Below are 19,194 nucleotides of genomic sequence, written 5' to 3'. Positions count from 1 at the left end.
ACTCGGCCTCGAGCGACAGCTCTGCGGCCATCATCTGCTCTCACCGCGCCTTCAATTTCCTTTCGCCCATCTCCGCACTGACCGGCGCCAGTAAAGGGTGCCTGCGACGCGACTTCTTCCCATCTTTCCATTGCACCAACTCACGCCTCACCAGCACCATGGCTGATTACCAGGAGGAAGACCTTTTCGACGATCTGTAGGTCTCGTTCTACGCGAATATTTGCCAGTCTCGCCTCGATGGCCTACTAACCTTGGTTCAGCTACGACGACGAGCCTGCGTCCAAGGCAGCTCCCGCAGCAGCACCACCGCTGAAGGCCGAACCAGAAGTACAGCTCGAGCAGCAGGGCGCCCCGCCGCAAGAAACATCACAGGATGCTGCGTTTGCGCCCCAAGAGCCTGCCGCTGGTGGCGAGGACACGAACATGGGCGGAGCTGCGTACAACAACGGAGGTAACCAGTCGTACGACAACGCCCAGCACAACGACGACGACTACGGTCCTATCAATGTGAAGGAGGATGGGTAAGTCTCGCATCTGATTTTATGTTCACAATCAGGCGCATCATAAGGTATAAGGGGCTCCTCAAAAGGCCTACGAACATCACATCCAGTGATCTCCAGGTCTAACAAGCTGGAGCATGTGTCTTGAGACCGATGGTCCTAGGCTGTAAGAGGCTCGGTAGAACTCTGCATGGAATTCGCGAGAGTCATGCAAGCTGTGTTGCGGACATGTCGGGCACAAGCCGCGTCTTCACCAAGATTGCTTGAAGTTTGGCATCGCGGTGGAAGAGGCACGGACTTGCACGCCAGAAGCTTGCGATTCAAGCGTCCTTGAGGAGGCTGGCAACAACGCCGCAGTCATGAGTTTTGGGAATGAGCTGGAATGTGGATAGTCGACGGCTATGCTATACTCAGACCCCCCATCAGTACGCCTTACGCGAGGACTATCGCAGCTTGCCGGAAAGTTTTGGCAGCGCCTCTTTTCGATAAATACCTAGGTACTTGATAGCGCGTACCAACCACGCAAGCTGAGGATAGTCCGTCGAGCTGCGCGATGTTCTGTTCCAGACATCACCAGTCGACTCCGTAGCAGAACACAGACGCTTCATCCGAACACACTGTGCCTATTACAGGACAGACTGCCTCTACTTGCTGCACGCGTGGTGGAGAATCAGTATTTGGAATGCACTCCGTCATGGTCTGATTGGGCATACGCCACGAATTCGACATGCTGGACATGGTGCGGCGCGGACACCACCCTCGCTTAACGACCCTCGCATCTGCAGTATTCCGCGATTGGTCTTTGACCAACCTGCCCTGCCGGTGTTGTGTGCGAGAAGGACCAAGTGTTACCGCATCAAAGACCGAGGCGTCAGGCCGCAACGTCATGACGACTACAATCGACACCGTTCAATCTGGAACACTAGCGGCGAATAATTCAACCGCCTGTCATCGACACATGTATGCACCCTTGCACAACTGGATCAGCACCATCAGGAGGGACTCTGCTCGCTGAACGTCAATATGGCCGCTGTGCAAACCACATGAGAGTCTTGCGTAAACCACATAGGAGGCATGCGTCGTTCCTGGTCTCTGATTGCAAGGCTCACTTGGCCTTGCTGCGAACCGAACTCAGCTTGATGCGACAACTATAGTTCCAATAATGAGGCAACTGGGTTCAACGACGACGTGCACTGGCAACACCGGTGTCTGCTTAACCCTCGCAAGGAGCCTAAGAGCCTATGATGCGCCCGATGTCCTGTTGACGAACATTTTCTAACTGAGGTTGATGTACAAGACATCATGCTGACAAGGTGGCAGTAAAATGTTCATTGGAGGTTTAAACTGGGAAACAACAGAGGGTACGCAATCTTTCGTTCTCTCAAAGCGCATCATGCTTTACTCCCACAGCACTCCCGAAGAAGTGCACTGACGCCACATAGACTCTCTCAAGAACTACTTTACCCAGTTTGGTGAGGTCAGCGAATGTACTGTCATGCGTGACTCCGCGACCGGCCGCTCGCGAGGCTTTGGCTTCCTGACTTTCAGAGATCCTAAATGCGTCAACACCGTCATGGTCAAGGAGCACTATCTCGACGGCAAGATTGTACGTACGCTCACATCAACAGGGGCAACGAATTAACGGTATAACAGATTGATCCTAAGCGGGCTATTCCCAGAGAAGAACAGGAGCGAACCAGCAAGATCTTTGTTGGCGGTGTCAGCCAGGAAGCAACTGAAGAGGACTTCACAAATTTCTTCAAGCAATTCGGTCGCGTTGTTGACGCCACCCTCATGATGGACAAGGAGACAGGCAGGCCTCGTGGTTTCGGCTTTGTCACCTTCGACGGCGACGCAGCAGTAGACGCAACCCTAAAGCAGCCCCTTCAGATTCTCGGCAAGCCGATTGAAGTCAAGCGCGCCCAACCTCGAGGCAACATGAGGGATGGTGAGGACGACAAAAAGTTTGGTCGCAACAATAAGTTCGGCAATCGTGATGGAGGTAATAATGGAGGCTATGATAACCAGAACAACCAGCAACAACAAGGCGGCAATGCCGGCATGACGCCTGCTATGATGGCTCAATACTGGCAGCGAATGCAGCAGTACTTCCAGCAGATGCAGCAACAGCTCGCTGGTGGCGGTGGCGGTGGCATGCCGGGTGCTATGGGCGGCATGGGTGGAATGAACCCAATGCAAATGCAGCAGATGCAACAGATGCAGGGTATGATGGGCGGCGGCATGAATCGCGGCAACGGCAGCCCGAACCCACAGAACATGGGCGGCGGCATGAACCCGATGCAAATGCAACAAATGCAGCAGATGCAGCAAATGCAGGCACAGCAGCAGATGATGCCACAAGGCGGCGGCGGCTTCAACGGCGGCAATGAACAAGGTATGGACGGCGGATCTCGACCAGCGTACACAGCTCAAGAACAACTAGCCTTCGAACAACAAAAATACGAGCAACAACAGGCCCGACGCCAGCAGCAGTCAGGTGGATATGGAGGCCAGGGAGGACCCACGAGTTGGGAAGGCATGTACGACGATGCCCCTCAGCCCTCCATCCCATCTGGCCCTGCTGGCGGCCGCGGAGGCTTCAAGCACCAAAACAACAACCGCCAGCGTCAAGGCTCCTCACAGCCCCCGACCGGTCCCAGCGCTGCACCTATAAATGCGCCCACGGGCCCTAAGAATGCCGGAAAACCTGGTGCGAATTACAGGGGCGGTGGTAGAAGCAACAACTTCCGACACCAGCCCTATGGCGGTGGTCGCGGATAGAGCCCGCAAGTCAGTCCTCAAAGATGCTCCCTTTCCTTTGATGACGATGTGAGTCCTTCTGCACGTCGTATGCAATTCCTTCACTGGATGCTTGAATATCAGCGGCGACACCAGTATCTTGACCGAGAACGCTATCGGTATCTGTCTTGTTTTCGATACGGGTGGGCTTAGGAGCGCCTTCGATGCATGCGCAAGTACATGCATTCTCCAGCAAGAGACATCGACTCGACCTCCTCCCTGTCTTGATGACTATCATTCAAGTTTGAGGACCCTCCTGTTCGCACCCAGCTCTACTTCCTTCTGCGACCTGTCTTTATTACCATGTTCTTCGGCGTTGGCTTCAGGGATACCTGTAGGGTTCACTCAAAAAGATTAATTCAAACGCCACATATACAAATCATGGTGGCTCGACAGGGTGGGAATTGTGCTTTGTTTGTGTAGGATATTGGTAATCACAATGCGAAATGGTCATTTTACGTCACTCCAAGCCGTGCATGGTGCTGTGCCATTTTGCGCTCTCGGCTGCTGAGCACAATGGCACAGACTGATTTCAAGTTACTCTGTTCAGTCCAACACGTAGTGTACCAGGAGTGTCGCGACGACACTCATTCCCAAGATCGCGTTCGATGGGCAGGATGATAGAACGTCTACCTGACATACGCACCTGCCATCCTGTGGGACGCTAGGGGCAACTATGCCCCTTCGTAGCCCTATCTTCATGTGAGTATCCATGCTGGAAAATGTGAGCTACATCGTGCAACAGAGCACTATGACGGCCAACTTCTTCGAAGCAAAGATGAAGACATATGCGCCTCGACTATGCAGGTTTCACTTCAAACTCCGATGCGATGGCGTTCCGTGCTGCTTAAGGCGTCAGTGAAAGCAAAACGCTGGCGGACTCCGTCCTTCTGCGGTAAAGTCCGTCCACCACCCTCGAATAATCCCCACCTTCACTGCCTTCCAATTTTTCGTAACATAAAAACACTCGAATACCGTCTTGGTTCTTCCGATCGGGTTTACCAGTGACGCCTCTTGCTCACTCACACAGACTCATCATGGTCAAACTTACTCTACTCACCATAGTCCTCGCTGTGGTTTCAACCTGCCTAGCCAAGCTCCCTACCCACAAAATTCGCGGTGTGAACCTCGGATCCCTCTTCATCATCGAACCGTGGATGTCCAGCAACACTTGGAAGTCTATGGGCTGCGGCGATACCAAATCAGAATGGGACTGCGTTGCATCTCTTGGGCAAGAGAAAGCAGATGCCGCGTTTCAGAAGCACTGGAACACCTTCATTACCGCCAGTGACTTCGAAAAGATGAAGGCCTACGGGCTCAACACCGTCCGCATCCCCATCGGCCACTGGTTCGTCGAAGAGACCATCGATCCCGGCGAGAACTGGCCCCGCGGCGGTATGAAATATCTCGACGCCGTCGCCGCCCTCGCAGCTTCGCACAACATCAGCGTGATCTTGGATCTCCACGGCGCCCCAGGCGCGCAGGTCCCAAACAACGCCTTCACCGGCCGCGTAAGCCACACCAATTCACATTGAACACCCACACTGACACCCCAAAGACAACCGAACCCGCTGCTTTCTACTCCCCCCATAACTACGCCCGCGCATACACCTTCCTCCGCAACATAACAACCCGCATCCACACCCTCCCCGCCTACAAAACCACAATCATGCTCGAACTCCTCAACGAGCCTGCCCCCGCCCACCCCAGCCTGGCAACCACCTTCTACCCCACCGCGTACGCCGTAATCCGCGCCGCGGAAGCCTCCCTCGGCGTCCCGAGCCACCGCGCCCTGGCGCTGCAGATGATGGACTCGACCTGGGGCGCCGGCAACCCGCGACAGGCGATGCCGCACGACGCATTCGGCCTCGCGTTCGACAACCACCGCTACCTGACCTACTCCCCGACCCCGGCGGAGAAGGACGCGTACCTGCGCGCCTCGTGTGGTGACTCGTTTGCGTCGCAGGGCGAGACGCCGCTCGTGATCGGGGAGTGGAGTCTCGCTATCAAGCAGGAGAAGGAGTGGAGCGATGAGTTCTCGCCGCTCAGAAAGGAGAATCAGGAGTGGTATCGGCAGTGGTGGGGAGCGCAGGTGCAGGCGTATGAGAGGCAGAAGGGATGGGTGTTTTGGAGCTGGAAGACGGAGCTGGGTGGTGATTGGCGGTGGAGTTATTCGGCGGCGGTGGAGGCGGGTATCATTCCTAAGGATCTTGGGAAGGCGAAGGACCTTGCAAAGTGCTGAGTGAGATCAGAACAACGAAGTGCTTAGTGAGATTAGAACAAGAGATATTAGAGAAGACAGATTAAGAAAGGCGATAAAGTTGAAAGTCATGTACATCGTTCTTGTGCATTATCCATGGAGCTGTGGCTCGTTTTACGTATTTACACATCATCATCGTCAACCATTAATCCACTGAAGGAGCTATCTATCTAAGGTTTGTACGAAATCCCACCTTTCAAGTGCGGGTATTGCGTGAACTAAACACAGACCTTGATCTTGAACCTCAAATACCCAGACGCCAACGCTATAATGCCAAAAGCTAAACCAAGAAGGGACCAGGCCATGAAAAACTTAATGGCCTCCTAACACCAGAAGCTTCCTGCTGCGGTCATGACGATGAGGGTGAAATAATACAGTGGACTGGTCATGACGTTGTCCACAAGTCCCGAAGCACTGTTGGCCTTCGGAACAGGAGGGGCGGACTCAGCAGCGTTGTTCTCCAGCGCTCGGCCGGTACTGGCCATAGCAGTAGTGGGCTGTGCAGCAGCCGCAGAGGCAGGAAGCTGGGTGACAGGAGCTTGCGTGGTGCCGGCGTAAGAGGTGTAAACGGTGGTGAAGCCGCGGTCGTCGTAGCCAGTCCAGACCACAGGCTTAGAATCGCCAGATGAAGCCGACTGCGAAGCTGCAGGCGATGCCGTAGAAGAAGCGAGAGGGGATTGCTGTAGATCGCTGTTAGTAAATGTTAAGGCCATTGTAGGATGCACACTGAGCTTACTGACAGGAGCTGAGCTGGGTGGAATGACTTTGCCTGAATCAGAGACAGTCCACCCGCTCGGAAGCCCGGGGTAGTTGCCAAAAGTAGGCTCAGGAGTCGGCGAGTTTGTACCGGGGACCCAGGGGTACACACTCGGTCGCTCGTAGTCCGACGAGGTCCTGGAAGGAGTAAATGGCAGAGGAGCGCCACTCGCAGTAGCGGTGATCTGAGGCGAGTCGCTGTTGATAGGCTTGTCACCCCCTGAGTAGATCACACCGCCGTTGGACTTGATCGACCTCCATGTTCCGGTGGTATCGCCATAGCTGTACTGGGACCCGGTAGAGTAGTCCTGAACCCTGAGAGACTTCACTGTCATGGTAAAGGGACCCTTTGAGTAGTCAGTGGGACCTCTGGCCCACTCAATTGTACCAGCAGCGTTGCTTGCGTCACCACCGGCCCAGGAACCGAACTTGATCTGCATGGGTGTCTGGGGATACTGGTTCTCAGCATTGGCAGGCTCGAGAGTGCGAACAGTCTGGCCATCGATCTGCCAGACGATCTGCTCCGGCGTCCATTCGATGCTGTACGTCTTGAAACCAGACTGGCTACCAGCGTCTGCGTGGAACGCACCACGGTTGTACGAGGTCGTTTGGCCCTTGCCAAAGAAGTTGGTCTGAACCTCATCCGGATCCGCACCGAGCCACTCCCAATCAATCTCGTCGAGGGTGTCAGACTGCATGACAAAGCTGCTGACTATGCCAGCACCGGGTGCCGCCTTCAAAACCACGTCGACTTTACCGAACATGATGTACCACTTCGATGTGAGTTGGGGAGCATCACCAGACTTGGAGATAGTGAACGAGACGCCATCTTTGCCGTATGTGGGGTTCGACTGGGGTGTGAAGCTGTCAGACTCCGAGGTCAGATCGATGTTGACGGTGCGAGCCAGTGCGGAGTCGGGCGGGCAGTCTGTTCGCACTGTAGGGTTACAGTTTGTGTATGTTTGCGCGACCGAAGGAGCAACGAGGCACGCTGCGGATGCGAGAGCCGCAAGAGCTCTTATAGTGGAGCGCATGATGGATGTGTGGAGCGAGAGATCAACGAGCGATACTAACGAAGGTCGTCGCGTTCTGGGTGTAGCACAGATGTATCGAGCAAACAATAAAGTTGTCGAAATAGCGAGTGTGTGCTGCGAACTGTGTGAGTAAAAGTATAGTGTAAGGTTTGTATTGACGCTGTTCAGCGGTTGAGAGGTGGAGAGTGAATGGTGTAATGCTTGTGACAGGCCCTGCAGCCCGGCAGATATATGCTGACAAGATTGCTGCCAGCCATCTGCAAGTGTCACCTACGTGTTAGTCGATAATCAAGGCCCTAAAGCGCGTCAACCGGTCTGGCGCATGGATGTTACAAAATGACGAGGCTGGCGCAGTCACCGCGGATACGGTCACGGTGGCTGGGAAACCAACCTCTTCAATCGCTCCTACCAACTTCTGGTAGGAGCTGGCCAGGAACACGCAAACGAACAGCAGGAGCAGAGTATGACGCCATTGCGATTTGGATAGCACGTATGCCCGTCAGCGCTGTAGGTAGTCCATTTAATATGATTTAATATGTGTAAAGTATTGAAAGTTGGGCGTGGTGGTGGGGGCACGGTGGCGCCATAGCTGAAGAGTGCCAGCCACACCCGGACCCCTCAACACCATAAAGTCCATCCAGACCGCGACGAGGCTAAAATTGGACACTGCCGCACCTGCATACGATTTGCATACGATTTGCCTCTAGATCGTCAATAGCGTCATCTGTCGATGAGACCCTGCATACATCGTCTTTGAAGGATTCTACCTCCCTTATTCAGCAGTTCTGAGTCACGAGGGCGCTACAATTTGTCGTCCGGTTACGAGGTCTCAACGCCAGGAACATCGAGGTAACATCACGCGGCCATGTCTCTCACAAACGCAACACCGCTAGACATTGCTCAGTCGGCTAGGGAAGGGTCAAGAGCACTTGCCGTCTTGAAGACCGAGGAGCGCAATGCCGCATTGACTGCAATCCACAAGGCGCTAGCAGATGGCAAGGAGGAGGTGCTAGCAGCCAATGCTGCGGATCTCGAGGCCGCAAACAAGGCCGCGGCTGGCGGAACGCTTAGCGCTAGTTTGGTGAAGAGGTTGGATCTGGGGAAACCGGGGAAGTATGAGGATATGCTGCAGGGCATTCTCGATGTGGTAGAGCTGGAAGATCCCAGTATGTGCCATCCAATCCTGCACCGTCCTGTGTTATATCTTCAAGTTATGAACTGACACAATGCAGTCAACAAGACTACAGCAAAGACTTTGCTCGATGATAACCTCACTCTCTCCCGGATCACATGCCCGATTGGAGTCCTCCTGATCATCTTTGAGGCTCGCCCCGAGGTCATCGCCAACATCTCCGCGCTGGCCATCAAGTCTGGAAACGCAGCGATTCTGAAGGGTGGACGTGAATCCAGCAACAGCTTTGCAGCCATTGCATCCATCATCTCCAAGGCCCTCGCAACCACAGCCGTTCCTTCCAGCTGCCTGCAGCTCGTCCAGACTCACGATGTCATTGCTGATCTCCTCAAATTGGACACCTATATCGACCTTTGCATCCCTCGCGGCGGCAACAAGCTTGTTCGCTATGTAAAGGACTCAACATCCATCCCGGTTCTAGGTCACGCAGACGGCATATGCTCGATCTACCTGACAAACGACTATCCCGCCGACAAGGCCGTCAAGATCATCGTTGATGCTAAATGCTCATACCCAGCTGGCTGCAACGCGACCGAGCAGCTTATCGTCGAGGAGTCTGCCCTCAGCACCACCCTCCCAGTCGTCGCCGACGCTCTCCTCAAGAAAGGCGTATCGCTCCGCTGCGACCCCACCTCCCTCGCCGCGCTCCAGAGCAAGCTCGACTCCCACTCCTCCGCTCTCCTGCAGTCTGCCGGCCCCGAAGACTTTGATACCGAGTTCCTCGACTACACCATCGCCATCAAAGCAGTCCCCTCCGTCGCCGAAGCCATCTCGCACATCAACGCCCACGGCTCACATCACACAGACGCGATTCTCACCAACGACGACTTCATCGCACGCTCGTTCCTCGCTGCCGTCGACTCCTCGTCCGTGTACTGGAACACCTCAACCCGCATGGCCGACGGCCAGCGCTACGGCTTCGGCACCGAAGTCGGCATCTCGACGAACAAGATCCACTCGCGCGGCCCCGTAGGCCTGGAGGGACTGTGCATCTACAAGTGGGTGCTTGTGGGCGACGCGCAGGTCAGCACCGAGTACGGCGCGGGCGGCAAGCAGTGGAAGCACCAGAAGCTCGCGGCGGGCGACGAGGAGAGCGTAGCCCAGAACGACGAGGAGCGGGAGCTGCTGAGGAAGTTCCGCGCCAGCAAGGCGTAGTAGCAGAGCGTTGGAGAAGCGGGGCCGAGCCACTATACTGTACTGTACTGTACTGCACGTGTTGCTGTAGACTACCTCCACCCTCCGCAAACAAAACGTTTACATGCTACACACCCACCACCCGTGCTCTTCTCCAGTCTACACTCACCCCCCAAACACGTGTCCAGGTACTATACCCCTCCCACCACCACCGCAATCTCCCCTCCCCATCACACCACCTTCAATCCCCACCTCATCTCATCTCACCCCCCTCCCCAGCCGACCAGCTCCACTTCCACTCCCACCCTCCACCCCACCCCAGCACCGCAATCTCCCACCGCACACCCCTCCCCGATCTCCCGCCGCAAAACCGCCCGCCGCGATCGCCGTCCGCTCATCTCGGCGGGCCCGCTGGAGGTACGCGTCTGCGGGTTTCACGTGGGGGCTAGGTAGGGCTTGGGCGAGGGTGTGGGATGTGCATACACAGTGCATGGGTTAGTGGATTGCTTACCATGAAGGGAAGAGTGTTTGGTCAAGAGTGTTTGTGTTTGGATCAGAGGGGTTTGAAATATATTCAGAGATGCATGATCAAGGGTACTGGGCCACGAGTGTCTAATCAAGGGTGTTTGAACAGCGTGTTTTGGGTTCTGGATTGAGGCTGTTTGGGGTCTTGGATCAAGGCTGGCGGACTGGGATGCTTGATCGGGGCTGTTTGGTCAAGGCTGTTGGGTCAGGGCTGTATGGTCAGGGCCGTTTGGTCGGGCCCGTTTGGCGCAAGGGGCTCGTGCGACTGCACAGGGCCCGGATCGACGGTGTGGGTGACGTCGCAAAGCTTGAAATTACCGGGACGCGGAAACTGTGGGGCGTGGTGTTTGGGTGGGGCGGGTGTAGATTGGGACCGGTGTGAGATGTTGGTTGGCGGCGACGTAGGGCCAGATGACAGGTGTGCAAAGACGTGGCTTGGATGGCGTGTTGGGGTGAGGGTGTGGAGGTGATACAATGTCTATTGCGATGCTTTGAGAGCGTGCCTGCTGTAGCACATGGCTCAGCAGACACTCAATGCCGCACATGCTTGCTATCTACCCAAGGACACTCGCATACGATGCGAACGCCTGCCTGTTCCAAAACCCCAGATGCTGCTATGTGGTATCCCGTAATGTCCCAAAATCATGTGCGCTCGTCAAAATCTAAGCCTGCAGGCCGTCTAGTCCTGCTTGTTCAAAGAGTTGTCGCCGACCTTCTTGAAGATCTGGGCACCGTCCTGGAGGCGGCGCTCCTCGTTCTTGCGGCCGTTGACAAAGTCGGGGTAGTTGAGTGTCAGCTCAACAGCACCGTTGACAATGGCGTCAACGGCCTCCACACCCAACATGAACGAGTGGTCCTGGTTACCGACCTCGTAACGCCACGAACCGAAGCGACCACGCGAGTAGATGCCCTTGTCCTGAAGCGCGGGGAGCAGCTTCGTCAGGACACCCTCACGCTCCAGCGACGGGGTGGGGTAACCGTGGTCGAAGCGGCGGTGGTAGGTGGAAACGATCTCGTCCTCGGGCTTGATCATCTCAGTGTTGATGAGGCCCTGGATGCAGTCCTTGAGCATGTTCTCCTGATCAACAGGCTTCATGCTGGACTCGGAAACCTCCAACATGATTGACCAGTATGGGCCCTCCTGGGGCTCGGTGGACTTGGGCTTGGAGCCGTCGGCAAGCTGCTGTGTAGCCAGCTTGACGTCCTTCTGAGGCTGGTTGTAGGGCGAGTAGTTAGAGAAGATGGTGGCGCGGTAGAAGGGGCAGTCATCCTCGGGGAAGTACAACCAGCACTTGTCGCCAATGCGCTCGGGTCGCTCACCGCGAAGACCGACGCCAATGACGTGGGTGCTGGAGTAGAACAAGCCCTTGCTGAGAGCCTGGAGCTCCTTGTCGCCCATGGTGTCGACGAGCGCGTCAACAGCCATGGTGTTGATGAGCTTGTTGTACTTGACAACACGGCCATCCTTGAGTGTGACGCGCTTGTCATCGGCCTCGACCTTTGTGACTGTGCTGTTCTCGCCGTAGCTGGTCTTCTCCTTGGGGAGTGTGTTTGCGACGGCGATCCAGATGCCACCGGTTCCGTCCCTGGCGGGGAACTTGAAGGTGGCGTTGGGGCCCCAGTTTCCTGCGGTCTTGTTGTGGATGATGTTGTTGATGACACCCTTAACGTTGGGCGCGGCCACACGCTCACCGAGCCATTGGCACTGCATCTTGGTGGTGGGCACGGCCCAGACCTTGTAGTTGTAGGGCCTCATGAAGAGGTCGGCAATGCCGACACCCATCTGTCGCAGAATCCACTCGTCGAAGTCCTTGGGCTTTGTGATGGCCACGCGGGCCTCGAGGGCGGCGTCAATCAGACCATCGACACACTTGGCCTGGTCGTCCTTGTTCAACATGGACAGGTTGTTCTGGAAGGGGTACGGGACCCACTGCTCCTTGCAGCGAACGTAGGAGATACGCTGGTGGGTGAACCAGTCGTCCTCGCGGGGGAGGGCCTCGTCGATAACATCGTCGAAGTACTTGTAGTGGGAGAAGATGACATGGCCACCGACGTCGTAGAGCTGCCGCAGCGTTAGAACCATACACCCAGAAGCCAATTGAGAGGGGGTGCACTCACGAAGCCCTCGGGCGTGGTGTCAGTAGAGGCCAGACCTCCGGGGGTCTCGTTGGAGTCGACAATCAGCCATGAGGGACCGTCCTGGTGCTGTTAGCATTGCCCCGCCACAGCGTGGTTCGTGGACGTACAATCTGGTGGAGGCGCTTTGCGGCTCCCAGGCCGGTAGGACCAGCACCGATGACGAGCACGTCGACGTTGCTGGGCGCTGTCAGTTCAACTCGCGGTGGCGGGACGGCATGCGGGGCGGTGAGCGTACATTTCCTCCTTGGTGGAACCCATCTTGCCTTGCAGAATTTCCTGGAAACTAGGGACTCTTTTCAGTGTTTGGCGGGCGTAGTTCAACATTCACTCGGCACTCGAGCAGGACTTGAGGCAGTTAACAGACGGCAGGTGGAGCAGTGCCAGCGTCTGGGCGGCGTGTGAAATATAGCTCTCGAGCACACAAGCGCGCCAAGCACGTCGATTGGAGGTTGAGAGCCACTGGTGGGGCGGGCCCAGTGCAGGGGGGCCAGCCGACCTGGCGCGGGCAAGTCAAGCACTGAGTGACTGAGCACGCACTGAACATCTGCATCTGCACCCGCCAGAAAAGGGGCATTGCACACCGGTCGTCTCCTCCAGACAGGCCTGCGTGGGCGCACTGATTGGCTGCCGACACTCGCTGCTGGGGCTGTCTCGAGTGTCTTGAGCGCTGTCCAGCGCGTTGAGGGCGTTGTGGCCGCTGTGTCGCCGCCCCGTGCAGGTTCCCTTGGGCGCGGGCCAGATGAAGCAACGGTGAAGCTTTGCGTCTCAGGCACAGTGCAGCACGCAGTAGCAGGACGCGCATCGTGTTCGTGCTGGTCGTGCAACCCTGCGTCTGCGGCGGCGACCTGCACACGACATGCATGGCCCCTATTGCGGCGCGGGAGGCTCTGCGGTAGCTGTTGCAAGACGCAGACACGACGTGGCCCCTGCAATCAGCGAGACTGTCTACCGAATCTATGCGAGGGAGCACCTGTTGCAGCGTTGCCAGGCTTGACCCGCTCTGGCAACGGCTCCCTCTCGAAATCTCACGCAAATGCAGATAGACGGGTGCTATTTCGGGGCCGGGGCATTTCGCCGCATGACGCTGCGATCGAAGCAGACCTGCACTGCAGACCCGCCGCGACGCGTACTCGTCGACGGTGGTGGTGCTGGGCACAGGGCCCTACGCGAGCCAGCCATGAGTCGCCCGCGGGTGCACCGAAGCAAAGCACAGCCAGATTGGCCGTCCGCTTGCGGGAACTGCTTGCGCGTACACGACGAGCAGTCCGCAGATCTGTTTCACGTCGCCTCTGGCGCGCTCGCAGCCGTGCGGCGGCCGTCCATCGTCATCTGCTCAGCGCGCTGCCCTGGCTGCACCGCGCTTCTCGAAGCAGACTTTGCTGGGCAACGGCGCATCCCTACTCTAACTGAGTCTAACGTACCCGACGCCCCTGTGCGGCGCCCAGGGCCATGCTGATTTCCGCTCCGCTCCCTCCCCTAGCGTGCCTGGCCCGGTGCTTTCACACGTCCCAACAGTCGGCCACTGGCCACTGGGGCGTTGCATTCGCTGCATGCGCTGCTTAGTGATCCCGTGTGGTGTCTGCGCGTTTATATCCAGCCTCCTCCCGTGCGCGGCGACGCATACACAAGCAGACACAACTCTTCAGTGTAGCCTGTGTAACGCCTTGTGCATCGTGCCTCCTCTTTGCGGCGAGACCCTTCCACGCTCCCACAGCAGATCGCCCCGATTGCTCGCCGGCCTTGACGTTCGCAGCGCAGTGACCACCTTCTTTTGACCTCGATTTACGACTGCGCTCGACGACACCTCTCCTCAGCCCTCACTCCTTCAACACCACCGCCCATCATGTCTCAAGACGAGAAGGTCCGCTCCTCGGTCGACGCAGCCCGCGACACCGCCCTGCCTGTGCTGCCCACCATCAACCCCGATGCTCCCACGCCCAAGCCAAACGCGCCCGCCTCCTTTCACCCGGCCGTCTATGTTGCGTATGTCGCCACACGCTGCTCCTGAGAGCACTCGCTGACGCCGCGCAGAGTCTGGATCACCCTCAGTTCGAGCACAATCGTTTTCAACAAGTACATTCTGGACACGGCAAAGTTCCGTACGTTGCAGCGCCGCGCCGTGGGAGCAACTGCTGACTCTGCCAGACTTTCCCATCTTCCTCACAACATGGCATCTGATCTTCGCGACCGTCATGACGCAGATCCTCGCGCGCTTCACCACCATCCTCGACTCGAGAAAGAAGGTGCCCATGACGGGCAAGGTCTACCTGCGCGCCATCGTGCCAATTGGCCTCTTCTTCAGCCTGAGCTTGATCTGCGGTAACCAGGCATACCTGTACCTCAGCGTCGCTTTCATCCAGATGCTTAAGGTGCGTCTATCCACTTGCCGCGATCTGGCCATACGCTAACCTGGACAGGCCACTACTCCTGTTGCTGTCCTGCTCGCAACCTGGGGCATGGGAATTGCGCCCGTCAACCTCAAGGTTCTCGGCAACGTCTCCTTCATTGTCGTCGGTGTTGTCATTGCGTCCTTTGGCGAGCTCCAATTCGTCATGGTCGGCTTCCTCTTCCAGGTCGCCGGTATCGTCTTCGAGGCCACCCGTCTGGTCATGGTGGAGCGCATTCTGAGCTCCAAGGAGTTCAAGATGGATCCCCTTGTCTCGCTCTACTACTACGCCCCTGCCTGCGCCGTCATGAACTCTCTCGTTCTGATCTTCACCGAGCTGCCCACTCTCACCATGAGCGATATCCACCGCGTCGGTGGCCTTACCCTCCTCGCGAACGCTGGCGTTGCTTTCCTTCTCAACGTCTCCGTCGTCTTCCTGGTACGTTGAAAACACCTACCTCATCTTTGCAACACTAACAGAATGCAGATTGGCAAGACCTCGTCCCTCGTCCTCACCCTCTCCGGTGTACTAAAGGACATCCTCCTCGTTTTCGCGTCCATGTTCCTCTTCCGTGACCCCGTTACCCTGATCCAGGCTTTCGGTTACAGCATCGCGCTCGGTGGTCTTATCTATTACAAGCTCGGAGGAGAGAAGCTGAAGGAGGCTCTCAGCGCCGGCAGCATGAAGTGGGCAGAGTTTGGCCAGACCCGCCCAGCGCTCCGCAAGCTGATGGTCCTCGGTGGCGTCGTCGTCTCGATGTTCTTCATCTTGGGCAGCCTTGGTCCGCGCTACGCCCCTGATCAGACTGGCAAGCTCTACAACGGTGTCCAGAGCGGTATTGGTCACGTTCTCGGCGAGAAGGGCGCGTAAGCGTCGGATACCCAAAAGCGGATGTTCAGGATATACACCACATCTGGTTACACTTCTTCAATGTTTTTCTACCCTATATTCGGAGTGGTTTGGGATGACTTGGGTTCTGGTGTCTGAAGGCATAGACAAGCGGGCTCTTGTGGGCTCGGTGTATGAGACAGCGATTTCGACTTGCTTTTTCAATTCTCGTTTCTGAGTTCAACCGCATGACACGGAGCAACGAGGCGGATCGATGAGAACATTATGCCGTATATACATAGACTTCGCAGTGCATTGCCTGTGAAGGGTCGGATCAAGTTTATATCTTGAGCTACGTAATGGTAATGGACTGTGAAGACCACGTAATCTCGCTTGAACGTGCCTAAAATGTGCGATTGTTTCTCTTATTAGAGACCAATCCTGTGAAACGTCCAAGCGTGTTCATCAACCCTGTTGTGTAGACTTCTTATACAGATCACAATGTTGCTACGTATCATTGGAAAAACTCGATTGTCTAAGAAGCAGTTTTCTAGTATCAAGGCAGCATACACACTTCATAATAGCCCTTCGACCTACTTCCCCATACCAGTGAGATACTCCTCCCACCCCTTCTCCAACAACGCGCCATCCTTCCTGAGCACCTCCTTCTCATTCCCCTCCATCCACACCCGCAGCCTCTCCCTCACCACCTCATCACTCGCGCCCAAAATCCTCACTGCCAACAGCGCCGCATTCGTACTATTGTTGATCCCCACCGTCGCCACCGGCTCGCCCCGCGGCATCTGCGTCATGCTCACCAGGCTGTCCCAGCCGTCCATATGCGTCGCCTTGACGGGGAGTCCAATTACCGGCAGCGTAGTCCACGACGCGCACATGCCCGGCAAGTGGGCCGCGCCGCCCGCAGCGCCGATGATAACGCGCACGCTGGTGCTCGCCGCCGCCTTGCTGAACTCGCGCAGCCAGTCCGGCGTGCGGTGCGCAGACGTGATGCGCACCGTGAACGGGATGTCCAGCGTCGAGAGGATCTGCAGCCCGGCTTTGAGCACGGGCAGGTCCGAGTCCGAGCCCATTATCACGGCGACGAGGGGCGCGGGGGCTGCGGGGGAGGCTGGGGTCGCGGGTGCGGGTTTGCCTTTTTGCGCATCGACGAAGTCTACCAGCGGTTGGATCGCGAGTTCGGCTTCGCGCAGCGTGGGGCGGGTGAGCGTCAGGTGGCCCATCTTGCGCCCTGGGCGCGAGGCGCCTTTGCCGTAGAGGTGGATTGAGGCATCGGAGTTCTCGAGCGCGAACTGGGCGACCTTCTTGTCGGAGTCTGGGGAGGCGGCGCCGAGGATGTTGAGCATGATGGCGGGTTCCTTGAGGCGGAGCTGGTAGGGCTTGATAGGGATGTCGAGGATGGCGCGGAGGTGAGCGTCGTACTGAGAGATGGGGCAGGCCTCGATGGTGTAGTGGCCTGAGTTGTGTGGGCGCGGGGCGATCTCGTTGATCAGGAGGGAGTCGTCCTTGAGGAGGAACATTTCGACGCCGAAGACGCCCTTGCCTTCAAATGCGGCGATGGCCTTTTTGGCGAGATCTTGGGCGCGCTGCGAGGTGGCCGGGGAGACGTTGCGGGGAGGCGTGTATGTGAGCTTACAGATGCTGTCCTCGTGGACCGTCTCAACGGTAGGGAAGGACAGGACGCCATCCTTCGTCTTGACCACCATAACAGCCAGCTCCATGCTGAAGTCGGCCCACTTCTCCGCGTACAACGGACGGCCGCCGAGCGTCTTGATTGCCGCATCGAAGTCTGCCTCGCTCTTGACTACAAAGTTGCCCTTGCCATCGTACGCTTCCGTCTTGCTCTTAAGCATGTACGGGTAGCCATAAGTAAGTCCAACCTGTTTCAGGCCCTCTACTCCTTTCCCTTCAAGATCAATGCTTTCAGCGACGTCGACGCCATACTGCTTGAGGTGCAGTTTCTGTGCGTACTTGTCTTTGATGGTGCGCAGTGTCTTCCAGCTTGGCTCGACTGTGACTTGCCCCGCTACCTCCTCAAGCATTTGCGTATCAACGTGCTCGATTTCCACGGTGACTACGTCACACTTTTGAGCCAGCTCTTTAACCTTGGCCGCATCTTTGAAGGAGCCCTCAAGGTGGCCATCGTGTGCGGATATCTGCTTTGCTGGGGAGTTTGCGACGTCCAGAACGTTCACTTGGATGTTGAGTCTGTTCGCAGCCTCAATGAGCATGCGACCGAGCTGGCCACCGCCGAGCACGCCCACCTTCCGTTGATCAGCCATTGGAATTATACTGTAATTATGGGTGTTGGTGAGTCGTCGAGGTAGTCAAGGTGATATGACTGCTTTAGGTAAGTACGCGAATCGGGGTAAAGGTCGGAGGATAGGGCGGCTGGTTCAATGTGGGGTGCTCAAGAAAATTTAGTTCGTGGATTCTTCAACGATCATGCAATTGGTTAGAGGCCATGCAATAATTTTCGTTGCCAGTGAGGGCTTTCGGTCCTATGAGAGGCCTCACTAACGTCAGATTTGATGGTATTGTGCACGCTGTACGAGCACCGAGTAATTGAAAAGCTAACATCATGCATTCACTGCAGAGGGTATAAATTCATGAGAAAATACCATGAGCCTCGAGTGCTCATTGGCTTGCGTCCATTGCATATACGGACATTGAGTATCTTTTTGTGAACCAGTCGAGGGCTCATGCCAGCCGTGATGCACGCTTCGTAAATCAATTCCCATGACCGTGACCACGCCAGCAACCCAGAGAAATCGTTCCGCTTCAAGCTTAAGCAATCGCTTAGACCTTGAAACCCCTGGACCTTCTGCGACCACGAGCGCGCTCGAACTTGCGGCCCTTGGACTCGATGTAGGGCTTCTTGTTGGTGTGGGGACCGAAGCCGAAGTGCTTGAACGCCTCACGGGAGTTCTTGGGTCCACGGAGGAGGACGGTGTTGGCACCAGTGGGGAAACGGGTGGCAACCTCGTCGATGGTGAGAACCTCACCACCGGCCTTCTCGATGCGAGCGCGGGCCGAGGCGGTGAAGCGCATGGCAGCGACAGAGAGCTTGGGGAGCTCGACGAGGCGGTTGTCGTCAGTGACGGTGCCGACAATGACGATGGTCTTTCCCTCGTTGGTCTTCGCGTTGGCCTTGTTGGAGGCGGTCGCGACAATCTTGGAGAGGGAGACAGGGGGGCGGTTGACCTTGGACATCATAAGACGGCGGAGGACAACCTTGTTGAAGGGCGCATCGGTGCGGCCTGCGTCGCTGTTAGCCCGCCGATTCCAACTCGCGTGCGCTCTGCTTTTCGAGGTTGTACTTACGGGCAAGGAACTTGTACAGACGAACCAACAACTTAACGTAGGGGTTGGTCGACTTAGGGACCTCTGTATACTCGTCAACTTCCGCTCTGGTCGAATTTCATGTTGCGTCCAAAGGACAGCTTCGCCAGCGCATTGCTGCGCCGACTCGACGGGGGTTCACATACTGCGGTGCCCGTCTCGAACATGATGGCGGTCGAGATCGATTCCCATCTTGACTGATTTTGCTCGTGGTGTTGGGAGCTGTGGGTTAGTAGCGACGATGGAAACTTCGAAGCGTGCGAATTTCGAGATTCGAAGA

The 19,194-nt window shown here is 56.7% G+C and overlaps 7 protein-coding genes across 7 annotated transcripts; 4 read left to right on the top strand and 3 right to left on the bottom strand.

Annotated features, from left to right (window-relative positions):
* The first annotated feature begins 27 nt into the window (after nt 1–27).
* On the top strand, nt 28–3,757 carry C7974DRAFT_382960 (uncharacterized protein). Its single transcript, XM_046140723.1, has 5 exons — nt 28–196; nt 261–521; nt 1,821–1,861; nt 1,943–2,106; nt 2,154–3,757. Exons 1-5 carry the CDS (start codon nt 159–161, stop codon nt 3,279–3,281), a joined length of 1,632 nt encoding a protein of 543 aa, XP_046002883.1. The 5' UTR covers nt 28–158; the 3' UTR covers nt 3,282–3,757.
* Nucleotides 3,758–4,082: 325 nt separating this feature from the next.
* Nucleotides 4,083–5,541, top strand: C7974DRAFT_439397 (putative glucan endo-1,6-beta-glucosidase B; the record flags this gene model as incomplete). Its single annotated transcript, XM_046145277.1, has 2 exons — nt 4,083–4,810; nt 4,858–5,541. Exons 1-2 carry the CDS (start codon nt 4,337–4,339, stop codon nt 5,539–5,541), a joined length of 1,158 nt encoding a protein of 385 aa, XP_046002882.1. The 5' UTR covers nt 4,083–4,336.
* Nucleotides 5,542–5,622: 81 nt separating this feature from the next.
* On the bottom strand, nt 5,623–7,349 carry C7974DRAFT_325534 (concanavalin A-like lectin/glucanase domain-containing protein; the record flags this gene model as incomplete). The annotated part of the gene is made up of 2 exons (XM_046138970.1): nt 5,623–6,239; nt 6,300–7,349. The coding sequence occupies 2 exons, from the start codon at nt 7,347–7,349 to the stop codon at nt 5,883–5,885; spliced, it is 1,407 nt and encodes a 468-aa protein (XP_046002881.1). The 3' UTR covers nt 5,623–5,882.
* Nucleotides 7,350–7,782: 433 nt separating this feature from the next.
* C7974DRAFT_15174 (Aldehyde/histidinol dehydrogenase) lies at nt 7,783–9,749 on the top strand. The gene is made up of 2 exons (XM_046135794.1): nt 7,783–8,515; nt 8,582–9,749. The coding sequence occupies exons 1-2, from the start codon at nt 8,215–8,217 to the stop codon at nt 9,694–9,696; spliced, it is 1,416 nt and encodes a 471-aa protein (XP_046002880.1). The 5' UTR covers nt 7,783–8,214; the 3' UTR covers nt 9,697–9,749.
* Nucleotides 9,750–10,585: 836 nt separating this feature from the next.
* Nucleotides 10,586–12,799, bottom strand: C7974DRAFT_459846 (UDP-galactopyranose mutase-like protein). The gene is made up of 4 exons (XM_046146121.1): nt 12,575–12,799; nt 12,447–12,516; nt 12,319–12,399; nt 10,586–12,262 (listed from the first exon to the last, which is right to left on the bottom strand). The coding sequence occupies exons 1-4, from the start codon at nt 12,661–12,663 to the stop codon at nt 10,880–10,882; spliced, it is 1,623 nt and encodes a 540-aa protein (XP_046002879.1). The 5' UTR covers nt 12,664–12,799; the 3' UTR covers nt 10,586–10,879.
* Nucleotides 12,800–14,182: 1,383 nt separating this feature from the next.
* C7974DRAFT_407835 (triose-phosphate transporter family-domain-containing protein) lies at nt 14,183–15,596 on the top strand (the record flags this gene model as incomplete). The annotated part of the gene is made up of 5 exons (XM_046143272.1): nt 14,183–14,322; nt 14,371–14,438; nt 14,485–14,708; nt 14,757–15,164; nt 15,213–15,596. 5 exons carry the CDS (start codon nt 14,183–14,185, stop codon nt 15,594–15,596), a joined length of 1,224 nt encoding a protein of 407 aa, XP_046002878.1.
* Nucleotides 15,597–16,061: 465 nt separating this feature from the next.
* On the bottom strand, nt 16,062–19,155 carry C7974DRAFT_467814 (uncharacterized protein; the record flags this gene model as incomplete). The annotated part of the gene is made up of 5 exons (XM_046146370.1): nt 19,061–19,155; nt 18,897–18,959; nt 18,394–18,832; nt 16,152–17,864; nt 16,062–16,089 (listed from the first exon to the last, which is right to left on the bottom strand). The coding sequence occupies exons 1-5, from the start codon at nt 19,104–19,106 to the stop codon at nt 16,062–16,064; spliced, it is 2,289 nt and encodes a 762-aa protein (XP_046002877.1). The 5' UTR covers nt 19,107–19,155.
* Between the last annotated feature and the right edge of the window lie 39 nt (nt 19,156–19,194).

The sequence above is a fragment of the Boeremia exigua genome (genome assembly GCF_020726555.1).
Source record: "Boeremia exigua strain MPI-SDFR-AT-0100 chromosome Unknown C7974scaffold_1, whole genome shotgun sequence".
NCBI classification, from domain to species: Eukaryota; Fungi; Ascomycota; class Dothideomycetes; order Pleosporales; family Didymellaceae; genus Boeremia; species Boeremia exigua.
Note: the sequence above shows the minus strand (reverse complement) of the source record. Positions and strands in the feature narration are given on the sequence as shown.

Excerpts from the sequence above, each read along its gene's own strand:
- C7974DRAFT_382960 (XM_046140723.1), top strand. The coding sequence starts at position 159 with ATGGCTGATTACCAGGAGGAAGACCTTTTCGACGATCT. Across the intron at positions 1,862-1,942 it reads AAACTGGGAAACAACAGAGG|ACTCTCTCAAGAACTACTTT; the intron begins GTACGCAATCTT and ends GACGCCACATAG. Across the intron at positions 2,107-2,153 it reads ACTATCTCGACGGCAAGATT|ATTGATCCTAAGCGGGCTAT; the intron begins GTACGTACGCTC and ends ACGGTATAACAG.
- C7974DRAFT_15174 (XM_046135794.1), top strand. The coding sequence starts at position 8,215 with ATGTCTCTCACAAACGCAACACCGCTAGACATTGCTCAGTCGGCTAGG. Across the intron at positions 8,516-8,581 it reads GGTAGAGCTGGAAGATCCCA|TCAACAAGACTACAGCAAAG; the intron begins GTATGTGCCATC and ends GACACAATGCAG.
- C7974DRAFT_459846 (XM_046146121.1), bottom strand. The coding sequence starts at position 12,663 with ATGTTGAACTACGCCCGCCAAACACTGAAAAGAGTCCCTAGTTTCCAG. Across the intron at positions 12,517-12,574 it reads GGTTCCACCAAGGAGGAAAT|CAACGTCGACGTGCTCGTCA; the intron begins GTACGCTCACCG and ends GACAGCGCCCAG. Across the intron at positions 12,263-12,318 it reads ACACCACGCCCGAGGGCTTC|CTCTACGACGTCGGTGGCCA; the intron begins GTGAGTGCACCC and ends ACGCTGCGGCAG.